Source organism: Sebastes fasciatus, chromosome 12 (genome assembly GCF_043250625.1).
Source record: "Sebastes fasciatus isolate fSebFas1 chromosome 12, fSebFas1.pri, whole genome shotgun sequence".
Classification (NCBI taxonomy): domain Eukaryota; kingdom Metazoa; phylum Chordata; class Actinopteri; order Perciformes; family Sebastidae; genus Sebastes; species Sebastes fasciatus.
The window spans coordinates 15804787-15824454 of record NC_133806.1 but is presented as its reverse complement, the minus strand read 5'-3'; the positions used below and the strand labels follow the sequence as shown (position 1 = coordinate 15824454).

The following is a 19668-nucleotide window of genomic DNA, read 5'->3' as shown; positions in this document are numbered from 1 at the left end:
ATAAATAAATAGCGGAATAGAGATAGATCCCACACACCAAATAGCTCCCATTAGCTTTTTGTGTGCGACTCTTATCTGTTTTAATTCTACAATTTCAAGGTAATCCAGTCTCATTATGGGAAAGATTGTAATGGAAAAAATAAATTCACAGTCAAATAGGAAATGTAGAGTTTATGTTCACAAATACATAATTTAATTATGAATAATTTTCACCACAGTATTGGTAATATATTTAATGCTGCACAGGTATTATGTTTAATGTAACTAGAACATCTTGAGAAAAAGGTTATAATTCAGTTATGTAATTATTTGATGATCAGCAAATTATATAAAATCTGTTCTTTTAAATGAAATGTAGACTACTGAGAACCTGTGTATTACATTTCTGACAAAGACTAGACTTTGTTTTCAGTTTACTGACCAATCAGCTTGTTCCAGACTAACATAAATAAACCCACAAACAGTTGTGTTACTATCACACAGTGGAAACCTGCTCTGATCTAAATTCATTTCGGCGATATCAGATATTTTATCGATTTTTCTGAAGGATTTTCTAAAATGTTTTACTACCCCACAGTGTTGCGTCGCCATACAGGATGCTTCTCTACAATCTGGTGGGTAAAAATGTGTTTATGACTATTTTAAATCGATGTAAAGTTTAGCTAGTGAAGTTATAATGTCCTGTCATGGTATGTCTTTGTCACTGGGGTGTATTATTAGCCCGTTATTATTATTAATGGGGAATCTCTCAAACTGGATTGTGATTGTGATTAGGAGGTTTTACAGACTCGACTTCAACGCTGCTGGTTTGTTAACTGGAAGTTGGATATAATATTAATATTAACAACTATTAAAAATCATCCTAAATGCCGCAAACACCTTAAAAATAACATTAAAATCACTTAAATTGAACTTTATGGCCTATAATCTTCCTTTAATCTCTTTAAGCAAAGTCCCTATTACCAAGTAGTCATAAACTAATAATAATAATAAAAGGAATATATAATAAAGGAATATCTTATCTTATCTTATCTTAGTCAAACACGTTAAAAGTTATTGTAAATGCTGACTGAAAGGAATTAATGTGTCCGTCGGTCTGTACTTTAAGGTACTTTACTTCAGAGATTTTTGTTCTTAAGTGAAAAATTGTCGCACTAATTTTCATATTTTAAAATATAAAGTATTAAAACCTAGACTCCTGCTTCTCATCATATCACACATTTGGAGCAGGCACACTTGGACATGTACAGGATGAGAAAAAAGAAATCCCAGAGTGCAGGTGCACCTGCTGTAAAGTAAACAAAGATCTGGCAACCAAAACAACACGTCTAAGCTTTGAAGTCCCCTTTAAGACAACTGCTTTGAAGATGAGGTGAAGGTCAAAAGGTCACATTATGAGAAAAAAAGAAAAAGATAACCTGTAGGCTTGTAGTTTCAAATATAACTGAAACAAGTACACGCTTTAATTTTATGTGTCATTTTCCCATGACCATCATTAATTACATTGTCAGGGCAGACTGACCAAGATTCAGTTGTTGAAGAAGTACTCAGAACCTTGACTTAAGTAAACAGTACTGATACCACAGTGGAGAAATACTCTGTTACAATTCAAAGTCCTGCATTCAAAATCTTCCTTGAGTAAAAGTATGAAAGTATTAGAATGAAAATATACTTAAGTATCAAATGTAAAATTACTTATTGAATGGCCGATTTCAGAATTAAATATATTATATTATTTTATTATAATTATTGATGCATTACTGTATACATCACATTAATAATGCAGCTGGTTATGGTGTGGCACATTTTAAATACTTAAAGCTGAAGAAGGCGAGATTGGAGCAAATATGATTAAAAAAAGTTATTTTTATAAAACGGTCGCTATATCGTGACAGCAGTACATGAAACAGGTAACCTGAAAAAAATCATGTGCCCCTGTGTCCTCCGGTGCTCCTAACGGCATCTGCAAGATTTCACAGACTGGAGGAAAACAAGCAGTAAGAGCTGATCTGAGGTCTGCTGTCCATCTGCTGTCTATGAGAGCCGTCTGTCAATCACTCGCGACCTCCGACCAAACGGTCAAACTAGGCAGCGCTGATCAAATATGAATCAATATTATGTTACGTTAATGCCAATTTCTCACCTCAAATGTTTTCAGAATCATCTTGTAGTGCACGGTTTAGCTGTAACATGAGAAAGTTTGTGACGCCGCCGCCGCCATTGTGAAATCTGGTGAAGGAACGCCAAATTCTGGTCACATGACTGGAGAACAGCCAATAGGAACGCTCTCTCAATGAAATGACCTGTGATTGGTCAAAGTCTCCCGTCACGGGCTAGATTTTCTAAAGCCTGAAAACAGCCATGAGGAGGAGCAGAAGTCTAGTTATCTCTCAGAACACTTGAATTACAATGTGCTGAAAGGTTGTTATGGATTTTTTGCCCAATGATGCCAAAAATATACTGCCTACTGCCACTTTAACTGTTGGGCAGCTTAAACCTGCAGTAGGCTATTGTGGGTCTCAGAGGGTTAATGTGAAGTCAGAGAAAGCATAGATGCATTAGTAAATATATGAATGTTTAGCAATATGAATACATACAATACAAAAGTTAAGTTTTATATAACTTTGTTTCCTGAAGGCGTCTCAGAGAGGGAGGTGTTTTGGGGAAGTAGGCGTCTTTAATTGCCTCCTTCGGTGCTCTGATCACATACTGTATATGATAACAGGTTATGTGATAATTTTAGTGTGCTGCTGCGAGAAATCCGCCCACACATGCTGTTTCTTACTGTTTCTTTTTTAATTGTTGACCAAAAGAGTTCTGTGAAAACCTGAGTGTGGTTGAGGGTTTCTGTGTACTGAACCTCATACAGGAGGAGGGTGTGAGTGTGGTCGAGGGTTTCGTTACACCAGAGACCTAAACCACAGCTCTTACTGGTTGCTAGTACAGTTTCAGAGGTTGCAGATTACTTAAAAATGAAAGTCAACGCTCTGTGTCCATTTCAGGCTGGTTGCTACGAAAGGCATCAAAATCACTCGCCGGGATATCCTGAAAGTCAACGTCAAAGGAACCTGGTAGGAAGATATTTCAGTCATTGTCACATATTCATATTACGCTGAACTGTGAATCCGTCCAGTTACAATGACGCTAATGTCCGTACAGTGATGACATCATGAAGTACGTGCTGGAGCAGGTCCCAGCGCCGCAGCCTGGTCTGCCAAAACCGCGCTTCTCCCTCTACCTGTCCTCCCAGCTCCAGTATGGCGTTGTCCTCGTCTACCACCGACAGTGTGCCCTCTTCCTGGGTAAGAAGTTATCAACAGACTATTTATTTATTACATTATGTCACTGGTTCCCAACCTTTTTCCTGATGGGACCCCTTTTCATAATATGGCAGCTGTCAGTGTGCTGACTTGACTATGACTTGCCCATAACTGCATTTGATTATCATAAAGTGGGCATGTCTGTAAAGGGGAGACTCGTGGGTACCCATAGAACCCATTTTCATTCACATATCTTGAGGTCAGAGGTCAAAAGACCCCTTTGAAAATGGCCAAGCCAGTTTTTCCTCGCCAAAATTTTGTGTGGAGCGTTATTTAGCCTCATCGCAACAAGCTAGTGTGACATGGTTGTTACCAACAGATTCCTTAGGTTTTCTAGTTTCATATGATACCAGTATCTTCACTGTAGCTTTAAAACTGAGCTGCTACAACCTTCGAAAGATCGATTGTTTTCATGCGTTAAAGACATTAGTGGCGTTAAAACAAATTTGCTTTAACGTGTTATTATCGCGTTAACGTTCACAGTTCTAACTGTAACACATAGCTCCTTCTCCCATGCGCCCCTAAGCCCCTATACAATAACTCATAGCCTTATACGATAAACTAAACTAATCTTTCCAGTTGTTAGAAATAACAGCTTCTCAACAGGGTTGTTAATTAATGTTGCACCGGGCAATATATAATGCCCTATCTGCAAATAACGAAAGAAGTCCTGCCTAGGGATAATATATTTCTCAATCATTCGTTCAAATGTCATCACCGCATTGTCCGAAAAATAAGTCCTTCAGCCTACTCATGCCATTATTGCCCCATTTTCTAAAACCAGCATCAGACAACCCAGGCTGGAAATGAGGATTGTTCACAATAAGGGTGAAAACAGATGTCAGTTTTGACCTTCCCTCGATTCGACACACTAATAAATGCACTGGTTCTGTGTCCTTCCAGATGATATTCAGTCGGTCGTGGGCCGGATGTTGAAACAGAGGACGTCCCAGAAAATCGATCTGGATGTGTCCACCAGGTGAGAACAGGTGTTCAACATTTCACACATTTGTCTGCACTTTACAAACACAGAGTAACTCCTGTTTTCTTGCTGCTGGGCCTCCTGTTGCCTCTCAGACAAGGTCTGGACTTCACTGATGCCCTGTCTCTCATGGAAGAGGCAGAAGGAGCTCTGGACCCTCTATTTGGAGTGATGTACATGAGGGATTGCGTACCCAGTCCCACCACACTGATACAGGTACACAAATACCCAGACAGGGAAGGAGATTTACCAGACAGTAAGTGGAGGTAAAGCTGGAAACCATCTAAATATTTGTACTGATAAAATGTGTGTACTCTTTCTCTCAGAGGGGTCAGGAGTATCTGAGAGAAACCTCTCCTGAACTTCCTGAACCGACCCGTCCAACTGCTGCTGCTGCTGCTGCTGCTGCTGCACGAGAGGCCGGTAGGATGACTTGATGTGCTGTAACGACACAAAAATAATGATCTCTTCAGGGCATTGGCTCACTGCAGCGACAGAAAATAGAATGTACTGTAGAAAATCACTCTTCAAATGACAGATTAATTGGCAGACAAATTAATAAATGTAATAAGATGCCTTAAGGGGAGACACCCCAGGTGAATAGGGTAAAATTAACATACAAATAGACATCACCATGAAACTTCCCCTGTTGATTAAGTGCATTAAGAGAATACGTTTTTGTATTACAAGTTTTCTGAAAATGTATGTTTAAATATGCAAATGAGGCATTATCTTATTAAACATGTGCACATTTGCATACATTTCCAGAACAGAAATGTGAACATCGGAAAAAGCAGGCTCAACATGCTTGCTTCATTTTGTTGACAAAATCCATTATCGCTATGTTTTTAGGAATAAAATGTTCTATATGAATGATATATGAACAAACCCCTCTGAAAAAAACCTTTAAAATATAGATAAGAATGAAACTGTAAAGTTTGGTGTGTGTTAGTGCTACTGAAGTGGAGATTTCTGGCTCAGAGTTTGAGAAAAATCTAATTTTGACAAAACAGCCTTTAAAGATGTGTATTGTAAAATCACATACATTTTGAAAACCCTACAGGCAAAAAAAGTAACTAATAGATATCACCATGAAACTTCCCCAGTTGATTACTTACATTAAGACAATTATTTTTTGTTTTCTGAAATGTTATGTTTAAATACGCAAATGAGGCATTATCTAATGCTAACTTTTGGTGAATTTAGGCGAAATCTACACACACAAATAGACAAAGTAGTAAAATAAACACCTGAATGTGTATTTTGGATGTTTTCTTTCCACTAGTATGAAAGAAGACATGTTCAAATAAAATAGCCCCTAATCTCAAAATTGTCCAGTTGCATGAAAAACAGTGTTTTTACCTGAGGTGTCTCGCCTTAAAAAAGGACAAATATTACTCAATGAGGGCTAACTTGAACTGATAACACTATACTATAATACAAGAATAATAAAAATGCTTTAATAAATAAAGCAAAATGCACATCAAGCTGAACATTAAACTCAATTTAAGATTAACTTCTGAATATATTTCTGACTGGATTTTGTTCCCCATCACTTATTACACTGGAAACACATCAAGAAAGGATCTTTTAATGTCCAGTGTGAACTAAAGGAATGACTACAACAAGCATGCTAATTAAAGAGAATACACAAGGCCTGTCCTGATGGTTTGATTATCTAATTAAACGTGTCCAGAAATGTACAATATGTTGGATTGTGTGCAGTGCTATGCACAGAAATACCAACAGGTCACAGGAATAGGCAGAGCTCAGCTCCAGAGCAGCAGAGGGATGCTGTAGGTCAGGTCAGGGCAGAGTAGAGCAGACTGCCTTCAACAACATCCTCCTAATTGGCCGATGCCGGAGTGTCAGGAAGTGTCGTGTAGCCGCATTTCACTCGGCAGAAGAGAGCACTTTAATTGCAGCTTGATTAGTTGTGTCCTCTCCTGCTGGTTTGTGTAGCTGTTGAAACATTTTTATTAATGTCACTCATATTTTCCTCCAGGCATAACTGCATCTCCAGAAACCATCACAATGAGAGAGACGGAGCCTTTCGCCATCCCCGTCGCAGAGGTACAGCTGTCAGAAGACGCTCATGCAAAGACATTTTTTTATCCCACTGGTCTTCACTGATCCATCTCCTCTCTTCCTTCCTCTCACTGCTAGTTTGTGGGTGAGGACCTTGTCCATGGGGATCAAGCTACTATTGACATCCTCATGGCCGAAACAGATGACTTTCTAGAAGGTGTGTGGCAAAACTAGGAGCTCCTTTCTCTCGCGAGACAAGGGATAGACAATAAGAGGCTTTTTCTTCCTTTAATCTTTTCTAACAGGAGATTTGGAGATGCTGAGAGAAGACGTGACACCGGTAGAGCAGGAGAGGGAGGTGGAAAGGGGCGGAAGAGAGGAAGACCTGGAGGGATCAAAAGAGCTCCCAGGATCCACTATTGAGTAAATTATCCAGATGCAGATGGAAAACATCAGCTCACACACAGATCCACATGAGCGCACACTGACTGTGTTTCTACTTGTGTCAGATTACAGGCCACCACGGCCTCCAGCGAGGAAGCCTTGTTGCCTCAGGAAGAGCCAGAGCTGTCCGTGGAGAAGCCTGGACCCCCGTCAGACCAGCTCACCCCCGTCTCTGTGCCCGTCGTCCCCTCCCCGCCATCTGCAGCGCCGACTCTGCAGCCAGAGGTGCCAGGTTTTGTTTAAACTTATGTGCAAGCACGCCAATGTCTTTAAATCAAATCTACATTGATAAAGCACCACGAGTTTCACATTCTAATAACCTGTTTAGTCTGCAGTTATACATGTTAAATGTACTATTGATAACATTCAGCCACTAGATGTTGCCCTCTCCCTCCCCTGTTCCGTTGCATTCACTTCACAACAAATGGTTGCCAGTTCGTTGCACAACCCGCATATTTTATAGTTGACTGGAATGACTCAGGCCCTGTTCAGACCTGGAATTAACATGCGTCCTGAGGGATCCGAACACAAGTTGACAGCTATAAGTAAGTCTCTTCACACCTGGCAATAGAATGCGTCTCCACATGCGTCTCGAGTGACCACTTGTGGTCCGATCTCACTTCCCCGCTCTATATGGTAATAAACACGTAGTAAACACATGGCTGAGACAGCAGACGTTATGACGTAATATTACAGGAATGTCAGTAGTAATATCCTACATATTCATGAATTTGGGGTCATTTTATGAACATCAAGATATAAGGTTATTGTAACAGCGGTTCCTGGGGACCTCCGTGCTGCCGGCACCGCTGCCTTTACCAGGCAACAGCGCGGTACAGAGCTTCAGAGAGCCAGGGATGAGAGCGAGCGAGCGAGCGGGTCGGCAGGTGTCAGCTCTGTGCAAAGCACCGGAACAAAAACACTGACACATCGCTGACGACGCAGAGATACCAACGTCGTTATATTATTGGCTCACAAGCCTTGTTAAAAGTGGGAACCAAACGTCAGATATCTTCCACAGATATAACCAAAACATTCATTTTGGACAACATTTTTTAATTGATTAATTCACAATCAGAATATATATATTTTTTTAAAAGCCATATTTTTATTCGGCTCCTTAATTTTTTTTTTTTTTTATATTCGTCTACATAAAAATGTTATCAATATAACCTTTAATAAATAATAATTACGAGTTGTTTTCAGAAGTGCATCAAGCTTGCACTTGCAATCGGTAATACATTGTTATAAAATAGATTGTGGTCCAGTGGTTAAAAGGTATATTGGACGAGTTTCCTGATGAATGAAAGAGCTAAGAAGACAAAGCAAATGTCAAGCTGAAGGAGGATAAATGCCAGCAGGCTTCCCACAACCTGGCAACCCAAAAGTTGTCCGTATTATAAAGAGGCACCTGGACTACAATTAACAGCTGGAGGAAAGTTCTGGTAAATTTACTTCCCACATCCCTCCCATGCCCAGGACGTGCCTCTTCCAGAGGTGAAGAAGAGGAGGGGGAAGAGGCAGCTGGTCTTCTTCGACCCGGAGACGCAGATCCGACAGGAGGTGCTGCAGAGGCAGATCAACGACCCTCTGTTCGAGACCAGCCGTCCACTGTACCCACCGCCACCTTCTCAAAGGATGCTTTCCGCTGCTGAGCTCTTCAACAATCCCTGCACCTGTCAGTAACACACCTGTAGAAAACACACATCTCATTTTACGCTATTCTTTCTTACAGACATGTTTCCCATAAACACCGAACAGCAGCCTTCTTCCTGTGTTGATCTGTGAAACATTATTTATTTATTCCATAACACACTTCAGCAGATTTCCTGTGAGATACAACCCAGTGGCACCGATTGTTACATGTGAATGAATATAGGCTGTTGATGGTGATGTCTCTAAAGTGTTATATTATTACTGTTGATATATAAAGTCTAACACACTTTAATTTGTTTCCTCATACGTATCTGCACCTAGTGCTATTTCAAAAAGACTCAAGTAACCTTTTCAAAAATAAACCTCAAAGCTATTTTTCCCCCTGCAGCCTTGCCCGAAGAGGTGCTGTCTCTATGGAGACGGGCTGCGACCATCAAGCCTCTCTCAGGTTTGGATCTGCAGGTCGGGGAGCGAGGGCCCGAGTCCACTGATTCTGAAAAGGAAAGAGAACGGGAGATGGTCGAGGCGGCTGAGGCGGCCGAAAGAGAGGAGGTGTTGAATGATGTTTATTTGTTTGTGAGACTCTGTGAAGCCTTTTCGTGCGGGGAGAAGAAGAAGAAGTCACAAGCTGAATAACTGATTGTGTTTGTCTGTGTGTGAATGCAGGTCCCGAGACATGTGGCAGAACCGGAGAGGTTTGAGATTTCAGGTAAACCATGAGACTATGCTGCGGAGACTTAATTAAAACCAGCACGAGCTGAAGTGGTTTGTGTCTTCAGTGGGGTGAAGCTCAGGTCAGAGGTCGGGGTTAGGCATGTATCAGTTATGGTGAAGGGTCAGGGCAAGCCTCCAGGGGACCAATAGAAGCCAATGCAATGTCCTCAAATGTGTGTATGTTTGTCCAGAACATGGTTCGCTGCCGCCGGACGTTTCCGACCAAAGGGAGGCGTCTCGGGAGATATCCCCCTTACCCACATCCGAGATAGAAGGGTAGGTAACTTAAAGAAACAACAACTTATGCTTTAAAAATGTTTAAAAACAAAGAAAAGAAAGAATGATACGTGAAGTGTGTGAGTGCAGCCGTGCTTATGTGCACATGTGTGTGTTGGCAGGTCCACTGTCTCCAGGCCTGTTTCTGTCCTGCAGGAAATCCCAGAGCTGCTGGACGAGCTGCCGGGCAGAGCTGCAGCAGAGTCTCCTGGGTAATGACAGCGAACACCAGCACCACTACTAACCAGTAGAAACTCACAGCTGAGAAGTTTGTTTTTCTTAATCTTTGGTTAGTTTTGGAGATAAGAATATGATTATATGCTCGTGTTTTCGTGTGTGTTTAGGCTGCTGCTGGATTTGCTTGAGCAGGAAGGGGCACCAGTGGTGTTTCAGTCTCTTTTGCCGCCAGCGGTCGACCGCAGAACAGTCAGCAACTCTTTTCTGAGGCTCCTGGGTAAGGCATCAGCTTCAGTTATCATGCCATCATCCCATTAATCATGTTGAAATCGTGTTAAAGGAGCAGTGTGTAACATTTCAATGGAATGTTATATTCATAATTATATTTTCATTAGTGTATAATCATCTGAAGTACTTTGAATTTAAAGTAGTGTTATTATGTGTTACCATGGTTTTGCACTCGGCGGCTCACGTTACTGCAGTCTTGGAAAGGGAGGAGTGAGCGGAGGGGTACTCAGTTGGATGCAATCTGCAACCACACCACTAGATGGCGTCAAATCCTACAATAATATTGTAGAATCAACGCCATAGGAAGCTGTTTAGTCAGGCCTTACCAAAATACCAAATGCTGTCTCTAGTGGAAACTTTAATAATGAGGTGGTAGGAGCTAAATAACTCACTGGGGTTCATGTTTAGAATAAAGATACAACCAAGTTTAGCTCCAGTCTATAATCTTTTTTCAGGTGCTATTACCCAGATTTTTCCTACATTGATCTTTTTGGTTTTATTTACGGTAAGTGGATGTTTTGAACTCTGTGTTTGTGTCTTGTCTGCAGAGAATTTATCGGACAGGAAGGTACGAGCAGAACAGGAAGTGCCTTATGGGGACATATTGATACTGCCTGGACCCAACTACGGAGAGGAGCTTCTGACTTTGTGAAGTGTTCACGGTCACTCGAGTCCCCACGTGCCTCCAAAACAAATCATTGTTAAGTCTGATAGAAGATTATTTGTCTGTTCCTGACTGTTCACTTCATCAGAGATGAACAAAAAAATGAATTTAAACAATGTAAAATAATCAAATAATAGTTAAGTCAAATGTTTTGTTACTGATTTACATACGATTTATTCATGTTTGAAATGATTTTAGTTTTTTAAAACACTTTACCTGCTGTTTCATATGAACTACCAAATAAAAGCTTTTATAAGAGCTCTGCCAGTTATTTGTGTAAAGTGTATATTGAAAGGTATGTGTAGCGTGCAGAGCAGGACAGGTGTGGCAAAACATGTTGCAGGGGTTAAGGAGGAGAGTAAGTAAGTTGAGTGAAACTGGATCTCTCCTCCCCCTGCACGACCACATCTTGATTCTCCTCTGAAGACTTTCTCAGGGGGTTGTGACCAAAGTTTATTATTAGCATCTGTCTCGGCTCTCTCACCGTCTCTATCTGTCCTCCTCCTCCTGTCTCTTAGTCTCATTTCTGTTCGTCGCTTTCTGTTTTTGTCTTGTACTTCGGCTTTCTTGTTCACTTGTGTTTGATTTTCTTTATTCCTCTCAAGCTATTTTTTCTTTTGTCGGTTTTTGCGTCTCACCTTTGCGTCTGGTTTTCCCTGACGAGCTATATTTTACTTTGTCACAACTCTTATTTCCTGCAGTTTCTTTGTGCCGTTGCTTTAATATTGTATCGTCCCGTCCTTTGTTGCTTTTTCTCTCCACAACTCCTCAGTCGTCTAGTTTTTCTGCTTTTGCTTCTCCTGCCTCTCTCCTACAACCCTCCTCCATCCTCTTCTGTTACCCTCAAGCTCATCTCCGAGTATCTCTGCACTTCTGCATAATGGGAAAGACAGAACTGTGCTCTCTCTATAAGGGTTTTCTGGACTGTATTTGCCTCTGCCTCTCTGTGAGTATCTCTATTTTCTGTGCATGCATTCGCTGTGTTCTTGCTTCTGTTTCTTTCTGCATCACGTTGACATCTGACCTGAAATCACCTGCACTGTGTGGTGAGGTTTAATCCATAATTTTGCCTTTTAAGCACAAATCACATGTGACTGAGTGTGTGTTGACATGCTTTTTGTGTTTGGTGTATTTAGTGGCCCGTGTCCTGCAGTAAGTGTCTCCTCAGCACATGCTGGGCTTCTGATATTAATAACAGTCTCAGTATGTGGATGGAAATAGAGCCTCAACTCCTCCAAAGAGGCCAGAAGTCATTTGACATTTCTTATTAACCTCCTTTAGAGCGAACTCAGGTCTTCAGGATCAACCTTGATGTGGAGATTTGTCTCCCTGTGTGTGCATTTGTCTGCATGTAAGTTTGAATGCATCAGTCTTAGCCAGGGGTAAATCCACCTGATGACCTTTGACCTTTGCCCTTTAAGCCCCAGAGGTCAGATGTCACTCACACCAGCATTTAGTAACACGGTGAAGAAAGACACTGATGCAGATTTTTCCTCTTTTGTCATAAATTTGACTTTGCTTCCAGCGAAGCAGCAGTGAAGCCGCAGTCGACAATGAGAGGGACACTGAGAACGGCCACCTGATCTACAAAAGTGGGGATGTCCTCGAGGACAGATGTAGGTATCAGTTGTAAGTGTTGACATCTGTCGTGAAAAAAGCTTTCATTTCACCTCCATCTCTCTTTCAGATGAGATAGTGGACACTTTAGGCGAGGGAACTTTTGGGAAGGTGGTGCAATGTTCGGACCACAGAAGGTAATTTCATCTAATAATGAAAGTTGGACCGATATGCAAACACGTGTTTACTGCTTTTGTTTTAACACACAGAGGAGGAAGTCGAATTGCTCTGAAGATCATTAAGAACTTGGACAAATACAGAGAAGCAGCCAAACTGGAAGTCAACGTTCTGGAGAAGATCAGCGAGAGCGATCCTGACAACAGACAGTGAGTAGTTTGTCATTTTGACTCTTTTTTCTTTCTGTCTCATACATTTCATCTCTGTGTTTCTTCTCCCATCAGTCACTGTGTGCAGATGCTGGACTGGTTCAACTACTACGGCCATGTGTGCATCTCCTTTGAGCTGCTCTCTCTCAGCACCTTTGACTTCTTGAAAGCAAACAACTTCCTGCCTTATCCCATTAACCAGATCCGACACATGGCCCACCAGATCTGCCACGCTGTCAGCTGTGAGTCCAACATGCATCACACCAACTGTACCACTTTGCTTTTTCTCCTGTACTTCTGTCAGTGGTGACAGTAAGCGGATTATAACAGCCGTCTCGCTGATGCAGCAGCGAACAAGCCAGGTAGATATTTCGAAGGTGACTGCTGTTACCTGAACATGATAGAAGTGTTCCTGATTCATGAAGATTAAAGTGAAACACAAACACAATAGGGCTTTTTTACCATCTAGAGGTAGTCTACAATTTTGATATAATGTCTATCTAAGTTAAATAATAAACATTTCTATTCTGCATCTTATCTTGTAACATCTCTATGCTTTGCCCGAATGCATCCACAGATCGACACATCTCTTTTTGAGCTGCACGTTTCTTATGAGAATCATGTGAACTGTGTCGCTTCATGTCGTATTTCACAAAAAACTCTGAGAATCGCCTCCCACCGGTTTATAAATAGTTTCACAGTCTCTGTTGGAGCTTCTCTTCCTTTTCTTTGTGGCAGTTTCCATCATAATAATAATCCACCTAAATCCTAATAGCTTGTGACTTTGCAGTGACTCGCAATTTTCTCCGTTGGACATAGCATAGCAAAGACCGCTGCAAGGTCAACCTGTACTTGACCCACGTATGCGCAGATTGACAGCAAACACAGCGCCGTGATGACAGCCTTTCCTGCTTTCTTCACAGCCATTGGGTTTTTAAAAAGCGTCTGTCCTGCAGTGGTTTGACTTTTGAAAACTAGAGCCAATGAAAATGTGGGACATCGTCTCAATATGTGGGTCGTGGGACAAGGGATAAAAAATGCTGTGCAGTTCCTCGTAAAGTGGGACACCTGGTCACCCTACTATCATAACGCCTGACTGTTTAACCAACCGAAAGCTCGACCAGACGAGGGCATTAACTCTCTCCTGATAAATCTCACTTTCCCTCCTCCCTCCGTCTCCACTGCAGTTCTCCATGACAACAAGCTGACTCACACCGACCTGAAGCCTGAGAACATCCTCTTTGTCAACTCAGACTACTCCCTCATATACAACGCTGAGAAGGTAAACAACTGCAGGCATGATGGCTGGGACACTTCAGGGGTGAAAGGAAATCAGGATGTTAAATAAACAGGGATTAATGCAGGCAGAGCAACCTGGGAGATTTGCTTTGTTGTTGCCCAATTTGATGCAAATTTTGCTAAGCAGAACCTGTGAAACAACCACATGTGTTCCCTTTACAGGCACACCTATTTATCAAGGTTGTGTTTGCTGACCTCTGTGGAACAAAGTGTGGCATCTTAGATGAGATATTCAGTGTTTTAATTCTCTGAATAAACTAAAAAGGAGTCATATGAGACAATCACAAAGGTTAACCAAACTTATTTGAGTTTGAAAACAAACACACACTGTATAATTATTGCACAATCTCCGTATTGTAAACATCATTTGCAGACTTACTGGTTAAACTTTGACCCATCGTTCTTAAAAGAAAAGTTCTACATTTTGGGAAATATGCTTATTCACTTCCCTGCCGAGAGCTAGATGAGAAGGTTGATAACGCTTTCATGTCTGTACAGTAAATATTACAGGGCGAGCATGCATAAGCTTCAGGTTACCTATAATGACTGTATGCGGATATTACTTGAAAAACCCAGGTGGTGTAGTGCAAGCGAGTAGTTCTGTAATGTAGGAGTCAACACTTTCCAGGCTTTATTGAGAAATCTGATGTACAAATTTATCTGTCGGCTGAATGATTCTCAGAACGCCATTATCATGCTACTGTCAAATCCTAGTGTTAGTGTTATGCGATACCAGTCGCCCCTGTGGAAACATTAGTATAACTGTCTTTTATAAAAAACTGGCAATGTTTCTATTTTAATGTACGTATGTATTGTTGTTCATGTTGTATGTTTTTCTAATGGACTTTGAGTCTGTCAATAAATATTAACTAACTATTAAAGGTCCAGTGTAGGATTTAGGAGGATCTATCAGCAGAAATGGAATATAATATTCATAACTATTTTCATTACTGTATAAAGAATTGTTGTGTTTTCGTTAGCTTAGAATGAGTCCTTCATATCTAGATAGGGAGCAGGTCCTCTTCACGGAGTCCGCCATGTTGCTGCGCCATGTTTCTACAGTAGCCCAGAACGGACAAACCAAACACTGGCTCTAGAGAGAGACTGTCACGTTTTTACGTTACCTGAAGGCCGCCGTAGTTCTCCAACACGCTTAGAAAGGGAGGGGTGAGAGGAGAGGTAGTCAGTTGGTTGCAATCTGCAACCACTCCTCTAGATGCCACTAAATCCTACGCACTGGTCCTTTAAGCTACAGTTAGCAGCTGTTAGCTTAGCTTAGCATAAAGACTGGAAGCTGGGGGAAAAGCTAGCCTGGCTCCGTCTGAAGGTAACAAAAACCCACGTACAAGCTCCTCTAAAGTTCAGTAACTTTGTATTTAATTGTTTAATCCGTACAGACATCGAGGTGTAAATGTGTGCTCAGACAGGAAGTGAAGCGAATTTTCGCCTCATGTTAGCGCAGATTTGGCTGCATTGTTTGTACAGTTTGTGTTCATTTGCCCCGGACAGCCAATGTAACAACTGTACAGATGTTAACTTTAAGTTAGCTAGCTACGGACACACCGACTGCATCTATGGGAGTGTGCTTTTGTGTTTGCGTTTAGCTCGGCGTCTTTGTTCCGTTAGCATAGTTGTGTGTGCACAGTTTCCCTTTGCAATTACTACAACATAGGTGTACTCACTTTCAGTCTTATCTCCATGTAAAGTGCTGTAGATCTGGCTAAACGGTTGGCATGTTTACTTCCTGTCTTCCCTCAGAAGTGCAATGAGCGGAGGATAAATGACACCACAGTGCGGCTCGTTGACTTTGGCAGCGCCACCTTTGACCACGAACACCACTCCGCCGTCATCTCTACGCGTCACTACCGAGCTCCAGAGGTCATACTAGGTAAGAGATGTTGATTTAGACCGCGGTCAGTAACCAGGAGCTGACAGCCCTGTTTTAGTGGCCCCTCTTCTCTCTCCCACAGAGTTGGGTTGGAGTCACCCATGTGACGTGTGGAGCATCGGCTGCATCCTGTTTGAATACTACGAAGGCTTCACACTGTACCAGGTCACATGTGTGATTATATGGGTTAAATGACAGCATGCTGCAAAGCTGTATGATTTTAATCTTGTTTACATGATCTTCACTTTTAGACTCATGATAATAAGGAGCATCTCGCTATGATGGAGAGCATTCAGGGGCCGGTTCCTCAGAGAATGATCCAAAGGAGCAGGTAACACACTCCTGTACACTGTTACACAAACACACACAAACAAATGTTATTTGACAAAAACATAATTTTTTCTTCACAGAAAGCAGAAGTATTTCCACCGTGGGCGTCTCGACTGGAATGAGTGCTCCAAGGCCGGACGCTACGTGAAAGCCAAGTGCAAACCGTTAAGGGTGAGCTGAAGCAGATGCAAACTTTTAAACATAAACAAAGTACGTTAACACCCTCTTTGTTTTTCAGAAGTACTTGTTATCACACGGAACACAACACCACCAGTTATTTTACCTCTTGGAGACGATGCTGGACTACGAGCCCTCAACACGCATCCCTCTTTCCTCCGCCCTGTGTCACCCCTTCTTCCTGCCTCTTCATCACCCAGGAAGGAGTCAAGTCTGGAGGAACAGCTGTGACATGAGCAGATGACCCTGAATAGGCTCTATGAGGACCATACCAGTGTTTTTGCAAGTATTAGTTTCTCAATACAAATCATGTATACTTTATATTACATTTCAATCAGGAGAGACTGATGGAATCAAGGGCTTAAAAAGTTACACATTTATTTACTTGATATAGTGTGCACTATAGGAAAGGTTACTGTATGTGAGGAGGCAGAGTAGATTGGTTTTATGGGAGTAATCATGCCGTGAGTCTTGTAGGATTATTCCCCCGATGGAGTCGGGTGATGGTGAAAGAGTGAAGAACAATAGGTGGAGATTTGGATGGATGTGATTCCTCATGAGCTCAGTGGAAGGACCCTTTGGACATGTGGTCCTGATGAAACTGGAGGTGAATGGGGTTGAGGTGGGGCATGTCTATAACAGCATGAAATAATATAAGTATGTATGTGTACAGTATATGAATTAACAGCTGACAGCAGCAGAGAAGGGAAGAATTGTTTGACACCAACAAAATGATGAAGTCAGCTGACTGAGTTATAAGTGGGAAAGAAAACAATCTAGATAATTAGAGACTGTTATTAGGCCATTATATAGGCATTATCGGTGTACTGTATATAAGCCTAGTAGTTATTTTAAGCCAAAACACAATGTTTTTCCCTAAAGAAGTTGTTTTGTTTGTTAAAAACATAATGTTTCATTCAGTTACAACGTATTAGAACGTGTTGCTTTTAAGTTTTGCTTTCACTTTTACAACTTAGTAGGTGTAGTAGGCCCCTAATGACCCACATCTATGGTGCTAATAGTGGGCGATAACGCCTATTTAATGGCCTGATAACAGTCGAATCGAGGGCGGCGAGAGACAAATCAAGGCAATTTAATTCACAGTATGAAGCAAATTTAAAAAACATGCAGTAACAGATTTTTTGGCCACTTTGTGGATACTGGAAACAAGCTGTGAACACAATTCTGATATATTATCTTTAAATTGATAAACTTTTTAGCAAAATGTTGCTTATTTACACACCCAGCAGTTACGGAGCAACATTTCCGTTGCTGGCCAGCTGGTGAAGTCGAAAGTTCACTCTCTTTTAGCTCTGGTTTGGTCTCCGCCAACTCCTGAGGGAAATTTCTGTCTCTTTAGATACTAAATGCTCCACTATGTTCACCTTTGTCTGCCGTCTGGTGCTGATCAGGTAGCAGAGTCATTATACGTTTTATATTGAGTCAATATACGTGAATGGAAGTATATGGGCTAAAACATGCAAAACCACTGGGTATCGTCTGACTGATCCTCACATGCAAGTAGATCAAGTCTGCTTCAAAATGTTAAACAATAAAACTGTATCTCTAAAATTTAGAGGATTAAGATACAAAAGCTTATATGAAACTTGAAAAAGTATCTTTTTAGTGTTACGTTCTCAGTCACTTTATAATTTTATTTATTTGTAATAAATTTTGTATGGAAAGACTTCTTTAGTTTTTTTCATTGGTCCATCTGTGCGTGTCACACACACACTCCTCGCTTGTAAACTGGCGTTTACTCACTGAACCTCTTCTGGCATCTTGATTGAGTGTAGCTCAGCAGAGAGCACGGTCACAAGGCTGAACGAGTGCGTGCGCTCGCCAGTTTTCCTTTTCAGCCTTGGCAGAGCCGAGAGAGACTTATTGTCAGCGTATTTGTGTTGTTTGATTGAATAAGACTTTATTTCTGAATTGTGTGGGAGGTTGTGTGTACTTGCATGTGTGTATTAGAGAGGGTATGTATAAGTTTGTGTCGTCTTCCTCGGCAATGCTAAAAGTGATTTTAGGTTGTTAATGAGCAAGAATGGTGCAGAGACTTTTGTACGAGTGAATGGAGACTTAATGAAGGAAAGTAAATCAATATCTCTTTGTGAGTGTGAGCGTAGACTTGATCCCATTTGCTTGTTGTTTCTCAATACAGAACTTGTTTTTTTTAACATTTACTGCAGAATGCTTTAGATCAATTTGACTGTGTTTAAATCTTGGGACTTAACAGGCGTGAGAAAAAGGACTGAAGTATGAGTCAGGTTGTTCATTATGACCCTGAATGACACCCAATTTTTGGTCCAATTTCTTTAAAGTCATCACAACAACTTGACCTGCAGGCAGGTACGCCTGGGTTGACTAGGAGGCTGAGGCCGCCACTGAATAGGGCTTAAACAGGAGGTTTAACAGGCTGAGACGCCCTCCTGCGGTGCACACTGCTGGCATATGTACCATGCCTTGGACCAAAAGGTCTGTGCTAAAACTTTTCTTAATGATGAGTATTTAGATTAGATCCTGATGGGCAGGTTGGCACCTTGTATGGCAGCCTCTGCCATGAGTTAATGGCTGAATGTTGACATGTTGTGACACTGTTTGAGAGGTCAGAAGACTAGAAAAGCGCTATATAAATGCAAGTCTATTTACTATTTACCATTATTACACGGCTATGTTGAATACTCGATTCTGATTGGTCAATCACAGCGTTCTACTGTCTGTTATTTCTGTATAGCAGACCGTTGCTATGGACGCAGTTCAGATGTCTGACTCTGGCGGACCGTTTTTGTGTCAAATTATTGAAGTAAGGGTTAGTAAGCGGGTACAGCTAGCGGGTCATTGTTGTGAAAGAAACCCAAATTGCCCTGTCGGGGTTTCTTTCACAACAGTGACCGGCTCGCTGTACATTATCACCACAACTCTGGTATCCGTCCGCAATAATATGATATAATATGATATAATATGACCAGATACAAATTTTAATAATTAAGATTAGCAACCAACCAGTAAGAGTTAATAAGACGTGAATTAAAACCAAAATAATGAAATAAAAACAAATCAATTAATTAATGAATTAATAATTAATACCGGCAACCACTGTGCAGAAGACACGACAATCATGAGTTCATGTATGAGAACGTGTGTGTGTGTGTGTGTGTGTTAATGTGTTGGTGTCAGTGACTGTCTGTCACGTGTTGGACACTGATGCACATGAGAATCCCTTAAGTGTCTCTTTTCGATGGGCTTGCATGGAAGCTCTGGTTCTCACACATAAGTTGAAACTATAAAAAGGATTTGGGTGCATTCCTCATCAAAAATCCACTTGAGCATGATAATAATTTACAGGAGTTGACTTTGCTTGATTTGTCAAAATTATTCAGCTTTGCATGATGTCATAAATTAGACAAAATTAACATATTTCAGATGTAGGGTCGACAATGTTCTCAACCTCTGTTTCTCCCATCTGTGGAGAAATACTGCTG

The 19668-nt window shown here is 41.3% G+C and overlaps 2 protein-coding genes across 2 annotated transcripts; both read left to right on the top strand.

The window, feature by feature from the left end:
* Window positions 1-393: 393 nt before the first annotated feature.
* Window positions 394-10781, top strand: LOC141778953 (meiotic recombination protein REC8 homolog). Its single transcript, XM_074653531.1, has 17 exons — window positions 394-614; window positions 3003-3071; window positions 3160-3302; window positions 4224-4299; window positions 4398-4518; window positions 4629-4725; window positions 6308-6375; window positions 6469-6547; window positions 6636-6753; window positions 6840-6999; window positions 8254-8452; window positions 8819-8994; window positions 9097-9139; window positions 9336-9420; window positions 9543-9632; window positions 9765-9874; window positions 10434-10781. Exons 1-17 carry the CDS (start codon window positions 559-561, stop codon window positions 10535-10537), a joined length of 1794 nt encoding a protein of 597 aa, XP_074509632.1. The 5' UTR covers window positions 394-558; the 3' UTR covers window positions 10538-10781.
* A 278-nt stretch (window positions 10782-11059) lies between these two features.
* clk2b (CDC-like kinase 2b) lies at window positions 11060-17864 on the top strand. Its single transcript, XM_074653520.1, has 11 exons — window positions 11060-11495; window positions 12075-12165; window positions 12237-12303; window positions 12376-12492; window positions 12568-12734; window positions 13680-13774; window positions 15550-15679; window positions 15762-15844; window positions 15931-16010; window positions 16090-16180; window positions 16248-17864. Exons 1-11 carry the CDS (start codon window positions 11430-11432, stop codon window positions 16428-16430), a joined length of 1170 nt encoding a protein of 389 aa, XP_074509621.1. The 5' UTR covers window positions 11060-11429; the 3' UTR covers window positions 16431-17864.
* The last annotated feature ends 1804 nt before the right edge of the window (window positions 17865-19668 follow it).